We start from the raw sequence: 23464 nt of genomic DNA, 5'->3' as shown, positions 1-23464 counted from the left end.
AAAACATGTTCTGAAATATAACGCGAAAATGGCTAACTATTTTATTGATATTGCAGAGAGGATGGTGTGAGAAGAAGTCTGTTTGTTTCCTAAGGTTGATACAAAAATCTCACTATTATTATAGTATATATTTTTCTGATGTTTCTTGTTAACACGTACATGTGGGAGCTATGAGAGTGTGATCAATGGAGTTGTTGACGTCATTTGGGAATATACCAAAAGTCACAGCACGCACGAAGACACTCATTTCCAGGTAGAGACAGATATGGAGCTTATCTAAGCACAAAATCAAATGGAATCAGACAATGGAGAAGAAAATATTCAAGCAATGTGACCCACCACTATTAAGGGTTTCTAACTCGCAAATCAACGAATCTGGTTTCTGGGTGTTTCCCTTGGAGCTTTGTGGGTAAACGACATATTTTTACCTATATCAGATACTTACATCATATCCAGCACGGCACTGCCCTTTTCCAACACACCAAAGCTTCTGACTCATCCAGAGTCCATTTACCAAGTCTGCAGCGTGTACCCCATTGTTGAACCAGCCTCGATTTTGGACTTACATGAGTCCCTATAGCCAGTTTGTTTGGTCTCCACCAGTTGCAACAACCACCTCCTGATGCTCACAAGATCCTTTAAAAAAATGTTCTCATATAAGAGTCTAACAATATCACAGCAGAGTAGTAGCAACGAACTTGAGGATAACCAACCATTTTCTTGCGAGATAAGTTATGGTAAAAATTCTGACAAATGCACCTCCATTGTTTTCAGGTTGATGTTGTAGAGCTAAAAGGACCAATTCTCCAAGCAAATCATTATTGCGAATATAAATAACCAGTGAGCTAGCATGAAGATTTTGTCTGTCTTTCTAAGGTTGAAGTGAGTGCTTTTTTTAGTTCTCTCCCCCTGCTTCTGTAAATGTCACTATCTGGAATGTAGAATCTAGGGAAGTTAATATATACATGTTGCAAGGTACGCCACAGAAGAGATGTTAGATACACCAAAACGGTGAAGTCGTTTTTTATAGCCCATAAACATTTCACTTGAATTGTAACAAACACACTAAGCAAGAATACTTGTGGAACTTATGTTCTGAAGAGACTTCGATCACTGCTTGTCATTTACTCTTGGAAATGTTTGATAGAATCTGAAAAGAGAAAAAAAAACGAAGTGAGAAACTTGGCAGAGGCGGTTTTGCTGGTCATTGATTATTGCAAATTCGTAAGAAGGCTTTTAAAGACTGTGTATGTACCTTGTCTGTGAATTCGCGGAATGCTTCTACCCGCATCGCTTCATCGAGTTCCTGATAGATGCACAAATAGTTTCGTCAAATCTTGTTACTGACATCAATAACGAACCTTTGATGAAACCGTGACACAAAATGAGATATACCTGTAATGGGTTGGAAGAGCTATCAATATTGTAGATGAGTTTCTGAAGGGCTTCATCCTTTAGAGCTTCTCGGATTTCACTAGAAGAAGCTGCAAAAAGTATTCAGATTTAGAAATGGCCTACGAAGCTATAAATTTGTTCAAGCGTTTGTTATCCAATTATTTGAGTAGATGTATTGAAACTCGCCAATTACTTCTAATCTATATGAGAGTAAGTAGGGAAGAACATTACCAATAGCCTCGAGCTGTGCCTTCTCTAAAACAAACTTTTCTTCCTCTACATGTAACGGTCTTGCTACCGGAATCTCCTTGGCAGGAGATGCAGCTACAAAACCAAGGTTCAAACGTTTTATTGGTAATGCTACTTTAGAGGTATTGAAACTCACTCATCCCATGAATCTAAATGCGACTAAAAAGTTAGGAAGAGCCATACCACTAGCCTTATGCTGTGTCTTTTCTACAACATCATTAGCTTCCTCAACAACTACGGATCTTTCCACCGGGACTTCCTTTGCTGGAGAAGCTGCTACAAAACCAGATCATGACTCAAACTATGATTCACACTGAGAAACTTACCAAACAAAAAAACTAATGAATAAATGCACTAACCTGGATTTTCCTCTGTTGAAGAAGGTTTAGCACATGGAGTCTCTGCATCATTAGTCAGATTACATACTAAGTAAGAACCACGTCAACATAAACCTAAAGTAAAATCAAGACTGTTTCAGCTAAAACAAAATTGAAGCAAAACAGATTAAAAAAAAGAAGCAAATTTCCTCTATTTGGCGTCCAATGAAATAAGTCAGGTCACGCAAAACAAGCAAAGTAGAGACGCTCATTGAAATCAATTTACAAAGTCGAACACTTTAAAGGTCTTATATTATAAATATCAATCAGGGAGCTAAAAGAAAACAAAAAGGACTCACCTTTATGTGTCTTGAAACAAGCCAATGAACAGCTACAAGGACAGCCACAGAACCCAAGTAAGAAACAATGATGAAAACCTAAATATAAACAGAGAGACGAAGAAGAAGACTTACTAAGGAAGAAGACAAGAAGGACACTTGTACTTGGATACAACGTTCTTGCAGATTTCGCATGTTTGAGCTGCTCGAGGACACATCTCTCTCAACGACGGACGCGATTCAGGGAAGAGCAAGAGAAACCTCAATCGAGAAGAGACAATGGGTTTTTTTTACCTCTTTGACAGAGAAAAATAAAAAAGCCCAATGGGCCTAACACTGTTGATTTAAGTCGCGGAGGACTTTTTTGTGTGTGAATTTTTCAGGATTCATCAGAATCAGACAGAAGCGCCGGAGAAGAAGATGAAGCTGAAGCAATTAGAAGGCTTGTTGGGTGATCTTGAACAGTTCTCTAATCCTATAGTATGTTAAATGATTTGTTCTTTCTTCCTATTGAATTATAAAAATTGAGCCTTTTTTTGTTCTTTGATGATTTCGTCGAATAAACTTTTGTGTGTTTTTGATGATTTGTGTGGCAGGTGGAATTGGAGCAATACCCAACTGGTCCTCACATTGCTTCTCGTATGCTTTTCACTGTAAATCCTTCCTTCCTCTTCTCAAAAAGTTTATTGCTTTTGTTGTTTACATACACCTTTTGGGCAATGAGGACTTTCGTAATTGTCTCACTGTGCGTTTTGCTTGACTCTTATGTTTTTATTTGGTTGACTCATAAAAGTCTAGTAATGATTGAAATGTAACGTCTTTAGTTGCTATTGCTTTGTTCATGTTCTTCAAGAAGCGTGAAGTGTGTGTGAGTGTGTGTTGAATCTGTATCCTTGTTTAGGCAGAGAATTCATATGGAGACATAACTGATAAGATCGTTGCGGATTTTGGATGTGGTTGTGGTACTTTAAGTGTTGCTGCTGCTCTTCTAGATGCAGCGTGAGTTATTATTCATCTCTTCTCTCATCAATGCATCTAATATTCATCCTCTGTGGTTATTAATCTTTTTTTTTTGGTGCTTAAACAAAACAGGTCTGTGATTGGATTCGATATCGATCCTCAGTCTCTTGAAACAGCAACACTAAATGCAGAGGAGCTTGAGGTTTCTTTTTAAAGTTCTTCTTTATGTATAATGAGTCTTCCTTTTGGTTGGTAGCAATACAGTTGCTATAAGATTGTTAGTTTTGCAGGTGGAGATAGATTTCGTTCAGTGTGACATTACAAAGTTAGAGTTAAAAGGTACAATCTCCTTTCCTTCAATAATTTAGTCAACGAAAACAAGAATCCGCTGGTGACATTTTTGTGTCTCGATGAATTGTTTTAGGCCAGATTGTGGATACTGTAGTAATGAACCCTCCATTTGGTACACGAAAGAAAGGAGCTGACATGGAGTTTCTCTCTGCGGCAATGAAGGTACCAAAAACAGCAAAGAAAATCTCATATTTACTGTTTTCTGAATTTCATCGATCATATTTTGTTATGCAGGTCGCCTCACATGCAGTTTATTCCTTGCATAAGACATCTACCAGAGAAGTAAGCAATGCCTTCCTTCTTCCTAATAGTAGTAACTACTTAGTATTCACCCTCAATACATTTCTTGCTACTAACAGCCTTTACATTCTCGCAGCACATTAAAAGGGCGGCTTTGCGTGATTTCAATGCGAAAAGTGCTGAAGTTCTGTGCGAGGTTGGGCTTAAAAGATTTGAAAGTATCGTATAAACCTCTGATGTGAATGTGTCTGATCATTTTAACTTATTCATATTGTTTCCCTTTGCAGCTCCGGTATGACTTGCCAAAACTCTATAAGTTCCACAAGCGAAAAGAAGTCGATATTGCTGTTGATCTCTGGCGTTTTGAGCCTAAACATAACTAGACCGTCACGATCATGTAATGTTTTTAGCTTTGTGTTAAGATTGATAATACATGGAAGGATTTATATTATGAACTCTAGTTTTATTAAATCAACCTCATTTTCGTGAACAAAAGTACAGCTTTCCATTGAATATAGGTGGCAGCTTATCCACGAAAGTACAGCTTTCCATTCTATATAAAAAACAAAGGGTATTTCTCAAATCATACTGTAGCAGTTGAGCCTGATACGAATTGTTTCATACAACCCTGAGCAGTGAATTTAGTGATCTCAGATGATAATACTCGACATCAATGCCTTGAGATCCGATACAAAAAGCTTCTACAACAGGATATTCCAAAGATGATTGTACTTTCACAAGTCTGTTAGTTTGAGTTGAACTTGTGTTACACTGTCTTAAATCCTCTTGACCATAAATTATATTATGCTTTAGTTGATGAAGAAAAAGTCAATGGAAGTTCTTGGATACGGTGGTGGTCATTTGAACTAAGTTGAAATTGAAAACTACATATCAATAATTGAAAGTTTGAAATTATATGAAGATGCATTGTAATAGTATTACAAGATTAAGTCGTTTTTTTTAATTATTTATTTTGTTGATGTATCTCTTTCTCCAAACCCAACATAACAATGAGTAGAGAAAAGAACGCAAAAAACACCAAAGGAATATATGTTCTACTACACAGTACCAATCTTTTTTATTTGAACAAACTAAAAAGTCGAATAACTCGAACTTAATTTAAAACCAAAATGTCCCTCCTAGTAGAACATTATACAAGAAAGTCAGAATAAGAAATGACGTGTTCGTAAACTTTGTATTAACATAATACTACATTCTATTAAATTAAATAGCAGGATATCAAATAATAGCAGAAACAGCATGGATGCCAACTGAATTGAAAAATAAAAACAAATCAGCCAATCGATCAAATCTGTACTATCTCAAAGATTGTTAAAAAGTAATCATTCAGAAAGGAAAGAAGAAAGAGTTGGAAAGGTATTTGAGTATTAGTTAATTTTGTGGAGGAAGCTTCATCGAACACAAAACTCCTTAGTTTAATCGCTTAGAACTAATAAAGATTCAGCATCAACGATTCTCCATGATTTAATTATATCTTCTCTCACGTGGGACGAACATTTCGTAACCTTATCGACTACTACATACTCATTTATATCTTACATAAACAAATTTAACAGAATCTCTTACTTTGGCAATTACTATATCTCTTAAGGGCTAACTCATCATATTAATAAGTCATATCAACATAGTCATGATCGATTTCTTTATGCATGATTCATGATTCATGAATGCAAATTTTACTAGAATGAGAATATGGATAGTCCTTTAAGTGGTTAGTAAGTATATGTATATAACTTTACTCACACACACTATCATATCTAAAAACTTGTTATCCGACGGAAGAAACTTAACACTTTTTCAATGCGACCACACAATTAATAAATGTGGGTAAACAATGCCATTAAAGAAGAACAATATCAGAAAACAATACATTAAAAATTGAAGACTTATATAATAAGGATTCTATATATGATATGAGTCCAATAATTTAGGCATAACCTTAAAAATGAACCAACATGTCCATAAGCCCATATCCAAGGATAGATCACGCAAGACAACTAGCTAGGGATGTAGGTTTTAGCTGCAAATTTCCATTTTAGTTTATTTTCATATATGCTTTGGAAGAAAGAGAATGAAGACCTAATCCATTTTGCAATAACCTTAATAACCATATTTAGTTATTATGAGATTTCGGAGATGACGACGTCCATAAATTTGCTTATTGTTGTTATACAACTTCGAAATATTTGCATTTTTTATGTAGCTACGTAAACAAACGTACTTATATTACTACAACTACTACTAATACGAGTTTTAAATTTGTGAAAAATATAAATAACACGAATGCTGTGCACCAATAACACTACTAATATAATGATGATTGATGAACGAACCAATAATTTTGAGTTTTTTGTTTAAGATTGCGCTCTTTATGAAGTATAAAAATGTATCATTCCTGTTTGTAAACATGATTCATTTATTGGTGTGGCCACCAATTATCAATCTTAACATAAGATATATATAGCTTGCTTAATAGTTTATGGTCAACTTTATCATTCTAAAATAGTGCAAGATCGAAAGAAAAGCAATGCAATTGTATGCAAATGCAACTAAACAATAGTATATATAATTAACCAGATGATCATGTAGACAAATCATATCATTGTATATGGCAGTATAATATATAATCTAAAGTGAGTTTGGTAGACAACTAGATAGAGATTACCTTGGAAACTGCGATATCAGCTTCCTGAATCTCTGAAGCCCTTGCATGTGGAGAGATGCTCTTTCTTTTTTGTCAAACACTTCGCCTTTTTATTTCCTTTATCTTTTCTCCTAAGCTTAATTTAAAAATCAAAACCTTTTTTACCTTCACAAGTTAAATAATTAAGTACGATATAATGTATAATAATCGTTAGAACTTTAGATGTGAACACATGACTCTTATTATATTGTATACGGTGCTTGATCTAGCGCCATATAAGTCAACAAAATTTGAATTTGTTAAATAGTCTCAAATTATATAGTATCGACGTCTGCATTACATTCTGCAAAATCGTAACGATCGAAGACCAGGATAAAAACAATTGTCGGATAAAATACATCACATGTGTAAGGAAATCTTCAGAATACTTTATTTATATAACTTGATATAGTTGTTGAAATTTGAACAGCCAGTTGGTTTTTTGGTACATTATGCATGTGTGTTTATGTGACCAGGATCTCCTTTATTATTAGTCTCCATAACTGAAGCCAAATTAATTTGGATATATACCTTATTAGATATCTTTAATTAAACAGTTAATATGACTATATATGTTACCTTATTATTAAGCCCATGCGTCCATGATCTACACGTCTCTTGCTCGAGTACAGAGAATAAATTTTTAATAAACGACCGCTGCAGGGAAGATTGAAGACAAAAACTTTTCTTTCATTTGTAAGAATTAACAAAAATAAGATTGATAATATCACCTCCTTTAGAATATATTTAAAAAACAAAAAATTTCACCCACTCATTTATATTTTATGTATGTTACATTTTTTGTTTTTTGGAATGTACCTTCTTCTTTAGGTTTCATTGATATGCATAAGTAATTATTAATTGTTGATGGTAATTAATTAGGGTTAGATCTTTATAATTCTTTATTGTTTAATCCAATTATCGCATCTATACGTATATAAAAAGTTGGTCTCTGATCTTGCTATACTTTGTAATACCATCAAGTTTATCTAATATTCCTCAAAAAAGCTAACGATCACATCAGTATTTTATCATTCAAAATTATGTCAAATCAAAACGAAATATTGCATACTTAAGGATTAATTATGATATAGAATGGAACTTTATGTTTGATTGGTTGTCAAGGTAAGTAAGAGGATCAATAAGATTTGATTTGGCCTCATATTTTATTAAAAAAAAGGTATTTTAATTTATAATATGACAACATTTAAAGAAATATACAGAAAGATATATAGACAGTAGTGTAATGTATAGTGTAGCAGGGGGATGCATGTGCAGAAAATCTACGGTAGATATTATATAATGGATTTAAAACTAATTTTTGGTGTTATATATGCAGCGATTATATAATTTTAGTTATTTATATCAGTGTTGTTGTCACATTACGTTATCATATGAGTTCAAATACGTATGTTCATGACATCTAAATTAAAAAAAAATGTGGAAGTAAACGGTGAAAAAGAAGTTGTAAATAATTATAAACATTTTTATGTCCCAAACATATGCTTTAGTTATAGCGAACATGATAGTCTTGTAGACCATACAAAAGTAGTTTATCACTGCGAAATATATAGAACGGATGTGATCTACACACGACCGGCCGACCGGGGATATCCAAAACGTGCTACTAGTAAGGAAAGAACTCGCGAGCTCTATGTCCGCAAGAAGAGACCGAAGCCGGATTATTTTCTCGATAATTTTTAGCATGTAAAAATACAATTACTGTGCCATTCAAAATCAAAGCCTATCTATTGATTAAACATATCAATAAAATATTAATTTGACATATTAATCAAATTTAAAGTGGCGTCATTACTAAGAAAGAATATTAATTCGTTAGCATCTGACCTACAAGTGGCACACACCTGTTAGTTCCTTGTCTTTTTTAAAATGTGACCCTTTACTAATTAAACTACTTATTTATCGAGTTTATATATATTAACTTATTAAGGCTAGGAGAGATGTTCGGGGGATCACATGATTCACGACATAAGTATATTGCAATTAATAATTAGTATTTTGGGCTAACAAAATAGGATAACCATAGCTAATAGAAATAATAAATGTTTTTTTTTATATATAGTTTGTCTCTATACTATAGCTAAAACTCGTCGGCTCGTATTTATAAAGGAGCCACACCAGAACTGAAGACATTTTAAGAGGCTAGTTATTAGATAATGGTTAGTTAGATAAAATATATACACTCAATGTCTACTCGATCAGTGTCTTTAGAAAGTGTAAAAATAACTCAATTTGCTGATACGAATTTATTTATTTTTTGGTTGATATGAACTGTTAGACTCTCTTTGAGCTTTATATCTGATTAGAGAAAACTGTTAAACCATTAAAAAAAAATTGCATCTTTACGAAACAAATGGAGTGAAAAATCATTTTTGGTGTGCCACTATTCCAAATCCGAGGAGGGCATGGACCGAGTGCTATGTCACTGACTTTATAACCAATTAATTATGATATAGAAATAAAACACGTTTAAAGAACATTTTATTTGTTGGCATGGTGACAACTCCTTTTTTTTTTGTTTTAATGAAACTACATTGAACTCCCTTTTGAGAAAGGCAAATGACATATGTATATATATGACGAATAAAAGAAGAAAGACATGTATATATAATATAAATATACATACTAACCAATAATACATTATATTTTTTTAAAAATAAACTATTTTCCGTTTTTACAAAACATAGTTTCGACACATATCATATAAATCAAAAAGTTATTATTGTAAAATATGACCTTATTTAATGTAATTTATTAGATGATAACGACTCAAATTCAAAAGAGAAAAATTAGCTTTAGATTAAAGTAGACGAGATTTTTTTTAATAACACTTTTCGTGAAACGGAAATAATTGACAAATGTAAAATTGTGGAAAATAGAATTGAGATTCTTTTATTTTGTCGGTGTATATATAATTTTGTGTATAACATAATACTGTCTTATTTAAAATTTAACTAAATCTTCGCATTTTAATAATTTCTTAGGTTTTGGTGTGTACTAATTAAATATTGGACATCCTCTTTATATTATAAAAGCGGAAATATACAACATTGTTTTGTAGATTATATAATTTTAATAAGTTAGTTACAAATAGGTTATACATTAATGATAGATTAATTGGTTACAAATAGGTTATACCGAAAATCTTAAAGAAAATATTCTAAAGAATCATATCATCTAACTTACCATATTAATTTCTTTTATTAAATTATTCATCAAATAAAATCTTTTAATATCTAACTTAACATATTAATTTGTTAATTATCCTTATACTTCACCTCTCATTTTTATATATGAGTCTATTTTTTGAAACAAATAAATTATCATATTATTTATTATAATTAAAAAATAGTTTTATTTCTGGATATACCATAAGTTGAATTTTTAAAAAGAAATATAAATTGTTCAATCAATAAAATAATCAATCTTTAGTAATATTATTCTTTAGAAATAATATTTTTATTGAATTAAAAATTTTACTGAGTAACGGGTCAAAATTTGAATATTTAAATTCAAATTTACAAAATTATGTCTTATAATGACATTTCAAGTCATGATGTAGAATATACATTGTTGAAATAACTTCACATATATAATATAATACAACATATTAAAATTTTATTTTAAAATCAAAAATATTCAAAATTTTATATAAAATAAAATTTAACTAGTGTTATAGCACGAGTACTTATCTAGAATCATTAACAATATAAAACTTACAAAATATGTTTTTTTTTTAAGCCATCATATTTAGCATATGATTTTATTGCATAATGTTTTATCAAAAACAATCACATAAATTATATTTTATATAAAAATTATAATATAAATAAAATGAATTTCAACCCGTGTTCTAGCACGAGTCTTAATCTAGTTCTTTTAGTATAGTACATAACTTAATGGACTATAGTTTTTATATGATAAAAGGCGTTAAAAACAAAACAAAACTATGATGTAATTTTTTGTGATTGAAATAATTTTTTGTAATATTCTTACGATATATATATATATATATATATATATATATATATATATATATATTTGGCTTGAAAGTATTTGGGTTCAAAATTAGGCATTGTTCTATAAGAGAAAACTCCACAGTTCATTTTGATCAGATTAGAATTTTGGTATGTATATTTTACATTCAAATTTATTTTTACTAGAAATGTTTACAATACTATTGTTTCTTACAAAATGACCATTCAATTATGATCATAAACTAAAAAGAAACAAAGAAACAAACTATCTTTATGGTTAAATATTAAAATTATGAAACACAAAAAAGCTTCTGAAAAATAATAACGAAAACAAAAGAAAAGTGTAAGTGTTGCAACTATAAATTAAGGTTGGTGATGTACACACGTGTACAATAAAGATACTACAAAAAGCTTCAATTTTAATATTTTTAAGATGAATATTTTGAAACTGTAATTTGAATATGACTTTGACTTCATACACTATGGGTTGGAATGGTAACAACGGATTTGGTTATGCGGAACAAATGATTTGACAGTGCGGTACGGTTCAATTGCGGTTCATACGGGATAAATGTATTTGCGGGACAAGTGCGGTTAATGCAAAATAAGCGGTATGGAATGATGTTTGATTGGTGAAAAAATATTTGCGGTACACTATAAAATATATGACTTGTAAAAAAATAAAAAAATGGATTACATATTATAAATTTTTTATTGTTGGATAAAAATTATGAAAACATCATATAATTTCTAAATAAGTAATGTAACATTTAAAATCAAATATTTTTTAAAATTGCTAAAACATAACTAAATTACATAATTACACATTTAAATTCACAAACTCTTATGTAATAATAATAAGATTTATAGAAAAAGTTAACTAGAATTTTTTTTTTAATAGTAATGGCTACTAAAAGAAAAATGAGAAAAATGATTTTTTTTTCTTTAAATGGTATGAGAGAGAAATTATGTATAATATTTCTGAATATTATTTTGTGTGTTTATGTTAAATAAATATACAGATTTATTATTATAAAAATATATATGTTATCCAGTGGATGCGGATTTCATGAACCGCTGGTTATTAGACATGTTACAAAATGAAGTGCGTTTTTTTATTTGATAGGCAATACTTGTTAGCCTAGAATACCGCAAATCAATATATTTTTTGAAATGAAAAAACGCATATTCATGTTAACAATTGTGATTGGTGTTCTATATGCGGTTTTGTAATTTTTTCAGAAATCCGCATTTGGTATTGTTACCAATCACTACCTATAATATATATGTACTAATTAAATTACATTGAAGTCATTTTAACATTAATAATATAGTTCGATTGCTTTCCTTTTCTGCTTTTCTTGGTGTCTTTCTCGACAGTACATACCCTAAAAAGTAAAATACGAATCTCAAAGCTATATATTTATATCTAATTGCTGCCCCAGAAAAATCATTTGTGGATACCAGATTTATTGTTATATATGAATACGCAATAATGTTAAACCAAGTATAGAAAAAAAGTAAGGAAACACGGTGTCTAATTAGATTATAATACATTTCTGGTTAAATATGATGGAAGTTTACAAAATTATTAATAAAATAAGAATAAACATATGTGTTAAAAGTTAAAACTGTTAACTGATAATTAATATCATACGTTGAACGTAAAGAGTAAAAGAAACAGTATTGTATTATGCTCCGATCTATATGTATATTAAAATGTAATTGTAGTCTTTTGCGTTGGAAGTCATCCAAAACTGAGAAAAAAATGAAAAATATTATAAAATCACGATTAAAATATTGGACAATCATTAATTAATAAATGTATTTTCTTTTGTCAGAATTAATTGGGAATCAAATAAGGGCATAAAATCTATGTAATGTATGTATGTGTATGTGTGTGTGGGACGTATCTAATGAAATCTGGACACAATCTGATCCAGCGATGCAGTAGTTACTGATCTTAATAACAAACCATAAAAAAGATTTTTTATTTATTTATAAAAAGATAAAATAAAAAAGCTTATAAAGAAGAGATCACCATTAGAGATCTCTTCGATTCCTCAGCTCAACGCTAACCAAACCAAACCCCACACGCAGAGAAAGAAAAAAAAAAAAACACAATTGTTGGGTCTTTTTTCTCTCTCTCTAGCAAGACTTTCTCTCTCTAGTTCTTGATAATTATTATCATTCCGGTGAATAAACCAAGAAATGGGTAGTAGTTTTTTCGGGAGACCAAAAATGGGTGGATCTTCGTCGTCGTCACCAACTTCTTCTTCTTCTTCAAAGAGAGGGAAGAACAAGAACGGTTCTGACAAGCCTAAGCAGCCACAGAGAGGTCTCGGTGTGGCGCAGTTAGAGAAGATTAGATTACACGGAGAATATAACTGCAACAGCTTCAATACTTACCCTTCTTATCATCCCTCATTCAATCATCAGGTACAGATTTCACACACATATACATATCTACATAGATCCATGTGTATATATTCTAGTAGTAATGGTTTTTATAACTTCTAGAATTTTTAGAATCATCCGTGACACCAAGGATGATTTTAATTGGGGTTTTCTTTTTGATCATGAGAGCTAACTGTATGCTATAAGGATTTTCTTACAGCTAAGGCTTGGTGAGGAAGCATATTGGCGTTTATAGCATAACAACATGATCAGATCATTCATCATCATATATATAATGCATAAAAAAAAAAAACTATTTTCATACGTAATGTCTAAATCGAATTGTAGAATGATATATATTTAGTTTACAGATTCATCATGCATTTGTTTCATCTTTTTGATCGAAATGGGCTATACTAATAACGATCGTGTTTGTGAATGTTGAATAATGTAGGATGATGTGAGGATGCAAGCAGGATATCAATCCATACCATCTTCATCACCATCCTTTACATATGCATCATCATCACCATCATCGGTTCCTTACGGCTTTCACCCAAACATGATGGTACGTCTATGTATGCCACATCCAAATGTTGTATATGTGTATATCTATAGAAATCGTATCTAGTACTGTGTGATTTCACAAACTAATGATATACTCATTACATGGTTGTTCTTAAATGCATATCTTTTTAGATTTAGAAGATATTTAAATCAGATTCTTATTAACTTAGATCGAAACGTAATTAATAGCAAAATCTTCAGTTATATTCGTATTAATCATCATTGTTTTCTATCTATCAAAAAAGTAAAAGAATCTCAAACAATTTTATTCCGTTCTACCAACTACTAATTACTAATTATAGACGTGAAATTAAACAAATGGAATAAGATCCATGTACATTAAAGTCGGAGGAAATTATTTTTAATAAGTCAGATTTCGTCAATAAGGTTTCTCATTATTCTTTTTGTGATCTCACAGATGAATGCAAATAATGATCAATACGAGAGAACAACAATAAGATACGGAGATTCTCAGCCTCACGTAGCACCGAGGTCCGTACTCATTGTTATAGTTATATGATTATATGTATAAACATTATTTTAGTTTACATGTAATGTTGTTGATATACATGCATGTAGATGTTTTGTGACATATTTAAAACAAAAGCTAATAATTGTTCTACAACACAGTTGGAACCCGAGCTACGGCATCTTGGAGAGCCAACATTTTGTGGAACCAAACACAACCAGACACTTCTTACACGAGGTCATTATTTTATATAAGTCCATACATATATACTGTATTTTATATTACCGTATTTTTTAAGAGATATAATGGTTAGTAAGTACTTAGATTTGACATGATCGTGTTTGTTGTCTCTCTGAATGAGTTTTTTTCCCCAATGGTTATAGGATCCAAGAAATAAATCGTTGGGATCGGGTATTCAGGACTTCGAATCGAGTGAAGCAAATGAGCTAGATTTGGAGTTGAGATTGTGACTTTAATTAATGTATGAACTCATATTATTGAAAAAGATGCCATGGATTTGTTATACATTCAAAGCAAATTAGAGAAATAATATATATAGGTCATTTGATTTGATTTATGGCCTTATGGGTTTATATGAAGATGTTTTTTTTAATATATAGAGTATATTTGTAAATTCATCTACATAATTTCGTATAAATCTTGAATCACAACGACGGTCAATGGAAGGCTTACGTAATCACGTCTTCTTGCCCCTCGTTTCGTCTATTAGAATCTCCCTTAATAGAAAGTTGTGCACTAGTGATATACTTTTTTTTTGTTGTTGGGACAAATTGTGAAATAATTTTCTAAGACAAAGAAAATTGTATTCTACAAGTACGTGTATTATGTAGTAAAAAAGAAAAGAAGTGTATATGTAGTAGTTGAATTATATATAAACTAAACTGCTGTATGCATGAGAGACAATTCTTATTAACCAACTATATTAATTAATTTAAATTTTACATTGGACCAGTAACAATAAAAATAAAACTTTTATCAAAATTAAATGATCAAACTTAAGATGAGAAAAGTTAAATGATGCATAGAAGGGGATGATGGTGCCTCTAGACATTGTTCAGTGAGTTTAAACTTGTAAATAGAGCTGCCTTAAAATTAAAATGGTTTATTCGGATAAATTAAAATGTTAGCCATATGCTTTTATATGATTATATGTGTTGTAAGAAGAGCCAACAATGGTACGACATCATCGAAAAAACGATGTTGATTGATTACTTTTGTGATTTAAGATTAAAATTAATCTTTATGTAAGAATCTATCAATTGGTTGGTCTCTGTGGTCTCTAGTGATAGATTGAAAATAAAAGCGATACACAATAACTTTGACTGATTGAGATTGGTGTCATTGATCTAATAATGACAAGAAATGGAAAAAACGAAACTAAAAGTTTAGAATATATAATTATGAATTCTTTTTTCTCGTACAATATTTGTCTATTTACCATTGATCGAGCTTTATCATGAATTTAATAATATAAGAATATTTCAATACTATTCAACACCCACCGAAAGTTATTATTCTTGATTGATCACTAGATCTGATTACTTGAACCATAAAAAATAAAACCTTAAAAGAAACGTTTTAATCATGTTTTAAACTAAATTTGATCTATCTAAAGTAATCTTTGTTTACAGTGTTATAGTTCACCGTTGACGAATTTTTAATGTTTTTGAATGGAGAAGATACAAATCTATATATGTCCAATCTCTGTCTGTCTGTCATGTTAATCGAAAACAAACAGAACATTAGATCTGAAAGTCGAATCGAAATTAGTCAAGTTATTCAGCTTTTTCATTCTAAATGGGATATAATCATATGCACAAATGCTCAATGGACTCAACCCGCTTCCAGTCAGATAATTTGGACGCACAATGCTTAATAGCTAATCCTATGTTTGTCCGAAAGGGCTTTAATTTGGACTTTGTTTGATGCCCAAAACAAACTAGTCATGAACAAATGATATTTAATTTGTCCCAAAAAGAAGAAGAAAAAATGATATAAATAAGCCTAATTGAGTATTTTCTTAAATGATCATAAGTTTTATATAAATAAAATATATTTTTTATTTGTAAAAAAAACAAACAGTTACGCTTATTATAACCTTGGATTTCTCTATTTTGTAAATCAGCCCCTTTTTATAAGTTAACATGTGTTTTTTTTATCTTAGATATATGATCAGAATTTATATAAAAAACAGCATGCCATAGAGAAATAACCTAAGACCACTCGCGTATTGCTTGTTCGACAAAAGTAGGCAAGCAAACAAACAAAATAATGATTTAAAGTCCTATGAAACGAAGAGAAAAAAAATCTCGAGCTCTTATTTTAGTGATTAAAAAAATGAGACTGTAGGGACTAAAATAGACCGGTTTGACCCAAACCAATATACTAAATGATTGCAAATTCAGATTTTAATTATGTTTGGTAAGGCAGGAAGAACGAAATTGTATTGGTTAAATTCTGAATGATGAAAAAAATAGAGATAGGAATTAGAGAAGTTGATGGCAACGGCATAGTGTAGTCTTCCTCACGTATAATCCTCTGCTTCTACCACAACCGCGTGAGCCAGCTAACAAATGTCAAGCTTCTTATTTTCTCTTTTCAAAATTTCATTATAAAAAAATCGACATGTTGGTAATTAAAAATTGAGATAAATACATATTCATAGTACCTTTTCAAGATAGCATTTTTTTTATGTAAAAGAATTTAGTGATCTAATTGTTATGTTGTGTAGTTCATGCATACACAGTTCATTAGGTGCACGTCATTGTCAAAATAATATACTTTTTTGGACTACGTCAACACTTCGTTTTGCTTCGAATTCGGTATATATAAAGGAAGCCCTCTTCATAACCAAAATGGAGTTCGAACAGAGTCCCAAATCCAAGAGATTTGAAACAACAATCAAATTCGTAAAATGGCCGGTCTCGGAGCGAAGACGTTACTGTTCGTTCTGGTGGCCACGTTAGCGACATTTGTGAAGGCAGACTTCAAGAAGAATATGATCGTTACATGGGGTAAAGATCATATTGGTATGACTGGTGACAACCTTCGCCTTGTCCTAGACAAATCTGCAGGTAATATATAGTACTATCTTATAACACCGTAACTTCAAAATCAATCCATTTTAATCTATATAGTTCATGACACAAAACTTGATAAATAAACGTTAAAAATGTTTTGTGTGTGTATGTGTGCAGGATCTGCTATTCGATCAAAGGTGGCTCATTTGTTTGGAAGCGTAGAAATGCTCATCAAACTTGTGCCAGGGAATTCTGCTGGAACCGTTGCAGCTTATTACGTAAAAAATACTAATATCTTATACTTTATAGAAATACAAAAACTTATTAGTGTTTTTGTGATTTAATGATGGATTAATTTTCTTTAGTTATCATCTACGGGAAGTGCACACGATGAGATAGACTTCGAGTTCCTAGGGAATGCGACTGGTCAGCCTTACACAATCCACACCAACATATTTGCTCAAGGGAAAGGAAATCGCGAGCAACAGTTCCGGCCATGGTTCAATCCAACCACTGGTTTCCACAACTATACCATCCATTGGAACCCATCCGAAGTTGTGTAAGTAATTAGATATAAGGGCGTTTTCTTAAGTCTTACAAACTCTAAATCTTTATTTTCTCTCTTTTACCAAAAAAAGAAATGGTTTCTATATATCAACGAATTTCTTAATGTAATGCAACATTAAAAGTACACACACTTGATAATTTTTTGTATCATTTTGATCATAACCTTTTTGAGAATCTCAAACGATTGCATATTTTGCATATACTCATACGTATATATAAAACCTAACTTAAATGAACTTGATATACTTATCATGATTTTTTTTTTTTTTGTTGTATAAAATAAAACATGCGACACAACTTATTATGTAGGTGGTTCGTGGATGGAACACCGATCAGAGTATTTAGGAACTACGAGAAAGAAGGAATCGCATACCCAAACAAGCAAGGAATGAAAGTGTTTGCGAGTCTATGGAACGCAGACGATTGGGCAACACAAGGAGGACGAGTGAAGACTAACTGGACACTAGCACCATTTGTGGCCGAGGGTCGTAGGTACAAGGCAAGAGCATGCTTGTGGCAGGGACCGGTCAGCATCAAGCAATGTGCAGACACAACCGTACGGTCTAACTGGTGGACATCGCCATCGTTTAGCCAACTAACTCCATCGCAGCTGACGAGGATGCAAAAGATAAGAGATGGGTTTATGATCTATGATTATTGCAAAGACACTAACAGGTTTAAAGGTGTTATGCCTCCGGAATGCTCCAAGAGGCAGTTCTAATATAATGAAAGTTCCATCTTTTGTTTTTTTTTTATAAAAATAATACATTCTTCCAAATCTCTCTGTCTTTCATGTGTGATGATTCATCTATAACTTGAATTTGTGCAATCTTAACAAACAAGGAGAAGTAATTTTCTTTTTATGCAAAAAAACAATAGCATAAAAAAAAATCCAAACATTCATGGGCCTAATTTATCCATTTTGGAGAAATTTACTGAAGTAAAAAAAATTATATATAAACAGACTTAGTTTTCACATACATTGTACTATCTATAAAATACGTGTTGCCGAAAATAATAAAAAAATCTTTTGTGGGTTGAAAATTAGAAAAATAATAAATAATAAATAATAAAAGCTATACCGTGAACATAATGATTCTGTCCAAACAAACTGTATTACAATTGATTTCGGTTTGGTTTTAATGGTTTAGAAATTACAATTGATTTCTGTTCGGTTTACATTGAGTTTGAAAAGAAGAAACTAAAAAATAAAATAAGAAAACAGTCAGGCCACGCAACCGCAATTTCAGAAAAAAAGAGCGTCGAATGAAATAGGCATGATTGGATCATTCTGCCCTCAGTGTCTTTGCATTGATTTAACTTTAAATTGATCAGTGAGGCAAGCTTAAAGCTCCCTAAGATGGTGCTTTACGATTGTGCTATAATCCAATCATTTTGTATTGCAGGAGAACAGTAGTAAGACAAAGCATCCTCAATTTCTCTATAAAGCCAAGCTATACAGAGTTCTTGAAGGAGGAAGTTTGCTTCTGAGTCCTATCTTTTCTTATTCTGCAGTTGTTGGAGGGGTTGATTTATCATTACAATGCTAATTTTGTGTTACCTGTTGGCTGTGGTCTGCAGTTGGAGTTCCTAAGATGGGTTGGAGTGGATGGAACAGAGAATGCTTTAGTGATGAATTTGTTAGGGCAAGTCTCGAAGATCTATTCATGAAAGTTATTACCAAAGACGGTTTTCATGTTGGCTGGCATGAGTTTTAACTGGGGGCATTAACTTTGTGATACTACTAGCTATCAGTTCTCTGATGTGCTCCAGCTGACAAGAGTAGATATATTGTAGTTTTTCTTTCTTCTGATCTGATGAGCAAAAAAAGATTACGTGCCTCTTGGGAACTTTACTGAGTTTTCTGCAGTGGGGAAGCTCTTTTAGACGGGGTTGAAGATCTAAATGGATCTTTTCCATGAACAGCTTACTGTTTCACACAAAGGCATGACGATTATGTTTAACAAATTCTCCTTTCAAGATTCTCCCAAATGACAGACTTCAGTCACTTCACCTTTGTATAAAATCTTGCAATTTGGTTTTCTTGTGATTCATTCTCATCAGTTTTGTTCTAGACTACTCCGTTCATATTCCTGTGTAGTTTCCTGAGTTGAGGGGGCACAACCTGGTTTGTTGTTTGATCAACATTCTTTGCAGAAAAATCAAGAGCCAAGCTTGAGCAGAGATGTCTTCAAAGGCTTGAGTCAAGAATAGCTTGCTTGTGGCAGGGACAGGTCATCATCAAGCAATGCGCAGAACGTACGAATAGCTTGCTTGTGACAGGGACAGGTCATCATCAAGCAATGCGCAGGTCATCATCAAGAATAGCTTGCTTGTGGCAGAGATGTCTTCAAAGGCTTGAGTTGGACTTGACAAGTGATGATAGTTTCTTATGTGGTTACTAGATTAAGACCCGTGCTAGAGCATGGGTTGAAATTCATTTTATTTATATTATAAATTTTATATAAAATATATTATAATTTATGTGATTGTTTTAAAAAGTTTTTTTGCTAAATATGATGACTTGAAAAAAGACACATATTTTGTAAGTTTTATATTGTTAATGATTTTAGATAAGTACATGTGCTATAACACTGGTTAAATTTTATTTTATACAAAATTTTGTATATTTTATATTTTAAAATAAAATTTTAATATGTTGTATTAGTTTATATATGTGAAGTTATTTCAACAATGCATATTCTACATCATGACTTGAATGTCATTATAATACATGATTTTGTAAATTTGGTTTTTAAAAAGCGAGTTATTATACTTTTTGTTTTAATATACTAGGTTTTTTGAAATTCTTTTAAATTATAGTGACATATGATTGTCATTTCTATAACAAATCAATTTAAAGTGTTTATAGTTTCTAATTTTTATATCAAGTTTCAATATTTTAAAAAGATTTCAAAATAAATTATTTAAAGTTTATTATATTATATAAAACTATAAAATTCAACAAAAAAAATATGAAATTGAATTTAAATATTCAAATTTTGACTCGTTACTCAGTAAAAATTTTAATTCAATAGATATTATCTTTAAAGAATAATATTACTAAAGCTTGAATATTTTATAGATTGAACAATTTATAATTGTTTTTAAAAATTCAACTTATTATATATCCGGAAATAAAACTATTTTTTATTATAATAAATAATATGATAATTTATTTGTTTCACAATATAGACTTATATATAAAGATGAGAGGTGAAGTATAATGATAATTAACAAATTAATATGTTAAGTTAGATATCAAAAGATTTTAATATATATGAATAATTTAATAAAGGAAATTAATATGGTAAGTTAGATGATATTAAATGATTTTTTAGAATATTCTATTTATGATTTTTGGAAATAAATTAAAGTTGCACCCACTATTTAACTTGTAATCAATTAATTTATAATATATTTGTAACTAATTTATTAAAATTATATAGTGTACAAAACAATAGTGTGTATTTTTGTTTTATTATAAAGAGTATTGCCAAATGCCAATATTCCAACAGGTTTAAAGATGTTTGCTTCCGGAAAGCTACTCGGAGAAACAACTGTACATTGTTGATTCAATCTATTGTATGGGATTATGTGTGTCTGATTTTTTCTTGCTCGATTTTGTGGAATATTAATAATAATAATAAAAAAAATTATATACCAAAATCAGAAACAAATATTGAAATGTACACACCTAGAAATTAACGATTTGGTACTTGTGGATTTGTTTTTTTTTTTTTTGGCTACCTATAAGATTTTGGAACCTTTTTCATAAAAGAAAACCAAATAACGTACCATTGTGGCAATTTGAAATTACAATAATACCCTCGGGTTGGACATGTATCGAAAGATTGGCGGACCCATAGTGGCGCAGTGGTTAGGTGTAGAGATCTCAACTGTTTGTTTTTTTAAAAGACGGCTCAAGCCCCCCGGGTCCATGTCAGTCAGTCACCGGCGTCAAAGCAAAAATAATAAAAATACGTGTATGTTGTCTCCTCGATAATTTCTCAATTTTAATAAAAACAACCCTAGAAAAAAAAAAACCCTTATCTCTATCTTCTGCGCATGATCCAGATTCGGTTTTGAATCCAAAAGCTTTGCCATGGAACGTATCATCGGCGGCAAGTACAAGCTCGGAAGAAAGATCGGCGGTGGTTCTTTCGGCGAGATTTTTCTTGGTCTGTGTCTCTGTCCCTTTTCTTACTTTTGAGTTTTTTTTGCCCTTTCCTCTTTGATTCGATTAACGCGTCTTCTGATTGTTTGTAATTTCGCAGCTACGCACGTCGATACTTTCGAGATCGTTGCTGTAAAGATCGTAAGTTTCTCAGTTCGATAGCTACGAGACGAATCCTTTTTCTCTGGAGATTTGAATTTGAGATCTGCTGCTGTTTTTTTTTTTTTTTTTAATCTCTTTAATCATATGTTCCTTTGAATTTATATTTTTCTGAATTGATCAGTGAAGCAAGCTTTGAGCTAACAACTGTCTCCTTAATTCAATTATTTTGCAGGAGAACAGTAAAACAAAGCATCCTCAACTTCTATATGAAGCTAAGCTTTACAGAATCCTTGAAGGAGGAAGTACGCTTCCCGTTTCCTATCTTTTCTTATTCTTATTCAGATTCTGTAGTTGTCTGGACCAGTATGTATAGCTAATTTTTGTGGTCTGCAGGTGGGATCCCGCGCATAAAATGGTTTGGAGTGGATGGAACAGAGAATGCTTTAGTGATGGATTTGTTAGGGCCGAGTCTCGAAGATCTCTTCGTCTATTGTGGGAGGAAGTTCTCACCAAAGACGGTTTTGCTGTTGGCTGATCAAATGGTATAGAATCTTGTTGTTGATGCTGTTTACGTACAAGATCATTTTTGTTGACTAACTTATCCTGCTGTTTACAGCTAACAAGAATAGAATATGTCCACTCCAAAGGATATCTTCATAGAGATATAAAACCCGATAACTTTCTAATGGGACTTGGCCGGAAAGCGAATCAGGTATACTTCTGAAGTTTCTTGTCTTCATTGTAATGATAAAAAAAGGGGGATGGTATGATTGATAAGTTTCTGTTTTTTTCAGGTTTATCTAATTGACTTTGGACTTGCCAAAAGATATCGTGATGCCAACACCAACCGTCATATCCCTTACAGGTATTTGTGGCCATGTGTCATGATATTGTTTCTATCTTTTGTTCCATCTGTTTTGAGTTTTACAGTCAGAGCATACAACTCAGTGCCTCTCTTCAGCTATGTTCAGGGAAAACAAGAATTTGACAGGAACTGCACGATATGCAAGTTGCAATACACATCTTGGAATTGGTAAGGGATGCTGCCATGTTTTTCTCCTTATTGTTAAGTAAATCGTGTTTTCTTATTTATATGTTTGTTTCTCTTTCACAGAGCAAAGTCGACGGGATGACCTGGAGTCGTTGGGTTATGTGCTTCTGTATTTCCTAAGAGGAAGGTGTGTGTTGGCTTTTTGACTTGCAAGAAACTAGCTAACATTGTGTTTTTGCAGGGTATTGTTATTCCTTCTTTTCAGAGATTTACTTAATTGTTTCTTGTGTTCCTATTTTCATGAACCTCCTTTTTTAGTCTTCCATGGCAGGGTCTTAAGGCTGTTGATAAGAAGCAAAAGTATGATAAAATCTGTGAGAAGAAGATATCAACCCCTATTGAGGTCTGTTTCCCTGTGTGATGAGTTTTTGTTTTTGGTTACTCCTCGTTCTATTTAATAATCCATATCCTATCCGTTGCAGGTTTTATGCAAAGGTCACCCTGTGGAGTTTGCTTCATATTTTCATTACTGCCACACACTGACATTTGATCAGCGCCCTGATTATGGGTTCTTGAAGCGGCTCTTTCGTGACTTGTTTTC

At 31.6% G+C, this 23464-nt stretch overlaps 5 protein-coding genes across 7 annotated transcripts in view; 4 read left to right on the top strand and 1 right to left on the bottom strand.

Annotated features, from left to right (window-relative positions):
- On the bottom strand, positions 19 to 2610 carry LOC104721989 (zinc finger HIT domain-containing protein 3). 3 transcript variants are annotated; one of them, XM_010440078.1, is made up of 10 exons: positions 2435 to 2610; positions 2321 to 2352; positions 2004 to 2045; positions 1828 to 1920; positions 1627 to 1719; positions 1396 to 1484; positions 1256 to 1306; positions 714 to 1150; positions 446 to 636; positions 19 to 276 (listed from the first exon to the last, which is right to left on the bottom strand). In XM_010440078.1, the coding sequence occupies exons 1-8, from the start codon at positions 2515 to 2517 to the stop codon at positions 1121 to 1123; spliced, it is 513 nt and encodes a 170-aa protein (XP_010438380.1). In that variant the 5' UTR covers positions 2518 to 2610; the 3' UTR covers positions 19 to 276; positions 446 to 636; positions 714 to 1120. The 3 variants fall into 3 exon arrangements, with proteins under 3 accessions (XP_010438380.1, XP_010438378.1, XP_010438381.1); XM_010440076.1 differs by having other exon boundaries at positions 19 to 636; XM_010440079.1 differs by having other exon boundaries at positions 19 to 636; positions 1828 to 1917.
- LOC104721988 (methyltransferase-like protein 5) lies at positions 2611 to 4345 on the top strand. The gene is made up of 9 exons (XM_010440075.2): positions 2611 to 2779; positions 2896 to 2952; positions 3201 to 3298; positions 3392 to 3461; positions 3550 to 3598; positions 3684 to 3772; positions 3845 to 3892; positions 3987 to 4046; positions 4138 to 4345. Exons 1-9 carry the CDS (start codon positions 2720 to 2722, stop codon positions 4231 to 4233), a joined length of 627 nt encoding a protein of 208 aa, XP_010438377.1. The 5' UTR covers positions 2611 to 2719; the 3' UTR covers positions 4234 to 4345.
- Positions 12648 to 14558, top strand: LOC104721987 (protein SPEAR3). Its single transcript, XM_010440074.1, has 5 exons — positions 12648 to 12991; positions 13404 to 13517; positions 13935 to 14008; positions 14147 to 14222; positions 14369 to 14558. The coding sequence occupies exons 1-5, from the start codon at positions 12764 to 12766 to the stop codon at positions 14453 to 14455; spliced, it is 579 nt and encodes a 192-aa protein (XP_010438376.1). The 5' UTR covers positions 12648 to 12763; the 3' UTR covers positions 14456 to 14558.
- LOC104721985 (probable xyloglucan endotransglucosylase/hydrolase protein 26) lies at positions 16880 to 18430 on the top strand. The gene is made up of 4 exons (XM_010440072.1): positions 16880 to 17080; positions 17204 to 17304; positions 17392 to 17585; positions 17903 to 18430. The coding sequence occupies exons 1-4, from the start codon at positions 16921 to 16923 to the stop codon at positions 18312 to 18314; spliced, it is 867 nt and encodes a 288-aa protein (XP_010438374.1). The 5' UTR covers positions 16880 to 16920; the 3' UTR covers positions 18315 to 18430.
- LOC104721984 (casein kinase 1-like protein 3) overlaps positions 21590 to 23464 on the top strand; it is a gene marked incomplete in the record, with an annotated part of 3916 nt that continues 2041 nt past the window's right edge. Inside the window, 10 exon segments of the mRNA XM_010440071.2 lie at positions 21590 to 21774; positions 21871 to 21911; positions 22105 to 22174; positions 22266 to 22414; positions 22489 to 22584; positions 22667 to 22737; positions 22844 to 22905; positions 22987 to 23050; positions 23182 to 23266; positions 23346 to 23464. Coding sequence (XP_010438373.1) covers positions 21699 to 21774; positions 21871 to 21911; positions 22105 to 22174; positions 22266 to 22414; positions 22489 to 22584; positions 22667 to 22737; positions 22844 to 22905; positions 22987 to 23050; positions 23182 to 23266; positions 23346 to 23464 — 833 coding nt within the window.

Source organism: Camelina sativa, chromosome 11, assembly GCF_000633955.1.
Source record: "Camelina sativa cultivar DH55 chromosome 11, Cs, whole genome shotgun sequence".
In the NCBI taxonomy this organism is placed as follows: Eukaryota; Viridiplantae; Streptophyta; class Magnoliopsida; order Brassicales; family Brassicaceae; genus Camelina; species Camelina sativa.
Note: the sequence above shows the minus strand (reverse complement) of the source record. Positions and strands in the feature narration are given on the sequence as shown.

What these genes read in the sequence shown, in the direction of transcription:
- LOC104721989 (XM_010440076.1), bottom strand. Translation starts at nt 2,517, where the DNA reads ATGTGTCCTCGAGCAGCTCAAACATGCGAAATCTGCAAGAACGTTGTA. An exon ending in GACACAGCATAAGGCTAGTG is followed by an intron (nt 1,720 to 1,827) that starts GTATGGCTCTTC and finishes TTGGTTTTGTAG; the next exon opens with CTGCATCTCCTGCCAAGGAG. An exon ending in GGCACAGCTCGAGGCTATTG is followed by an intron (nt 1,485 to 1,626) that starts GTAATGTTCTTC and finishes TACTTTTTGCAG; the next exon opens with CTTCTTCTAGTGAAATCCGA.
- LOC104721988 (XM_010440075.2), top strand. Translation starts at nt 2,720, where the DNA reads ATGAAGCTGAAGCAATTAGAAGGCTTGTTGGGTGATCTTGAACAGTTC. An exon ending in TAAATGCAGAGGAGCTTGAG is followed by an intron (nt 3,462 to 3,549) that starts GTTTCTTTTTAA and finishes TTAGTTTTGCAG; the next exon opens with GTGGAGATAGATTTCGTTCA. An exon ending in TTCTCTCTGCGGCAATGAAG is followed by an intron (nt 3,773 to 3,844) that starts GTACCAAAAACA and finishes TTTGTTATGCAG; the next exon opens with GTCGCCTCACATGCAGTTTA.
- LOC104721987 (XM_010440074.1), top strand. Translation starts at nt 12,764, where the DNA reads ATGGGTAGTAGTTTTTTCGGGAGACCAAAAATGGGTGGATCTTCGTCG. An exon ending in ATCCCTCATTCAATCATCAG is followed by an intron (nt 12,992 to 13,403) that starts GTACAGATTTCA and finishes TGAATAATGTAG; the next exon opens with GATGATGTGAGGATGCAAGC. An exon ending in CAGCCTCACGTAGCACCGAG is followed by an intron (nt 14,009 to 14,146) that starts GTCCGTACTCAT and finishes TCTACAACACAG; the next exon opens with TTGGAACCCGAGCTACGGCA.
- LOC104721985 (XM_010440072.1), top strand. Translation starts at nt 16,921, where the DNA reads ATGGCCGGTCTCGGAGCGAAGACGTTACTGTTCGTTCTGGTGGCCACG. An exon ending in GAACCGTTGCAGCTTATTAC is followed by an intron (nt 17,305 to 17,391) that starts GTAAAAAATACT and finishes AATTTTCTTTAG; the next exon opens with TTATCATCTACGGGAAGTGC. An exon ending in TGGAACCCATCCGAAGTTGT is followed by an intron (nt 17,586 to 17,902) that starts GTAAGTAATTAG and finishes CTTATTATGTAG; the next exon opens with GTGGTTCGTGGATGGAACAC.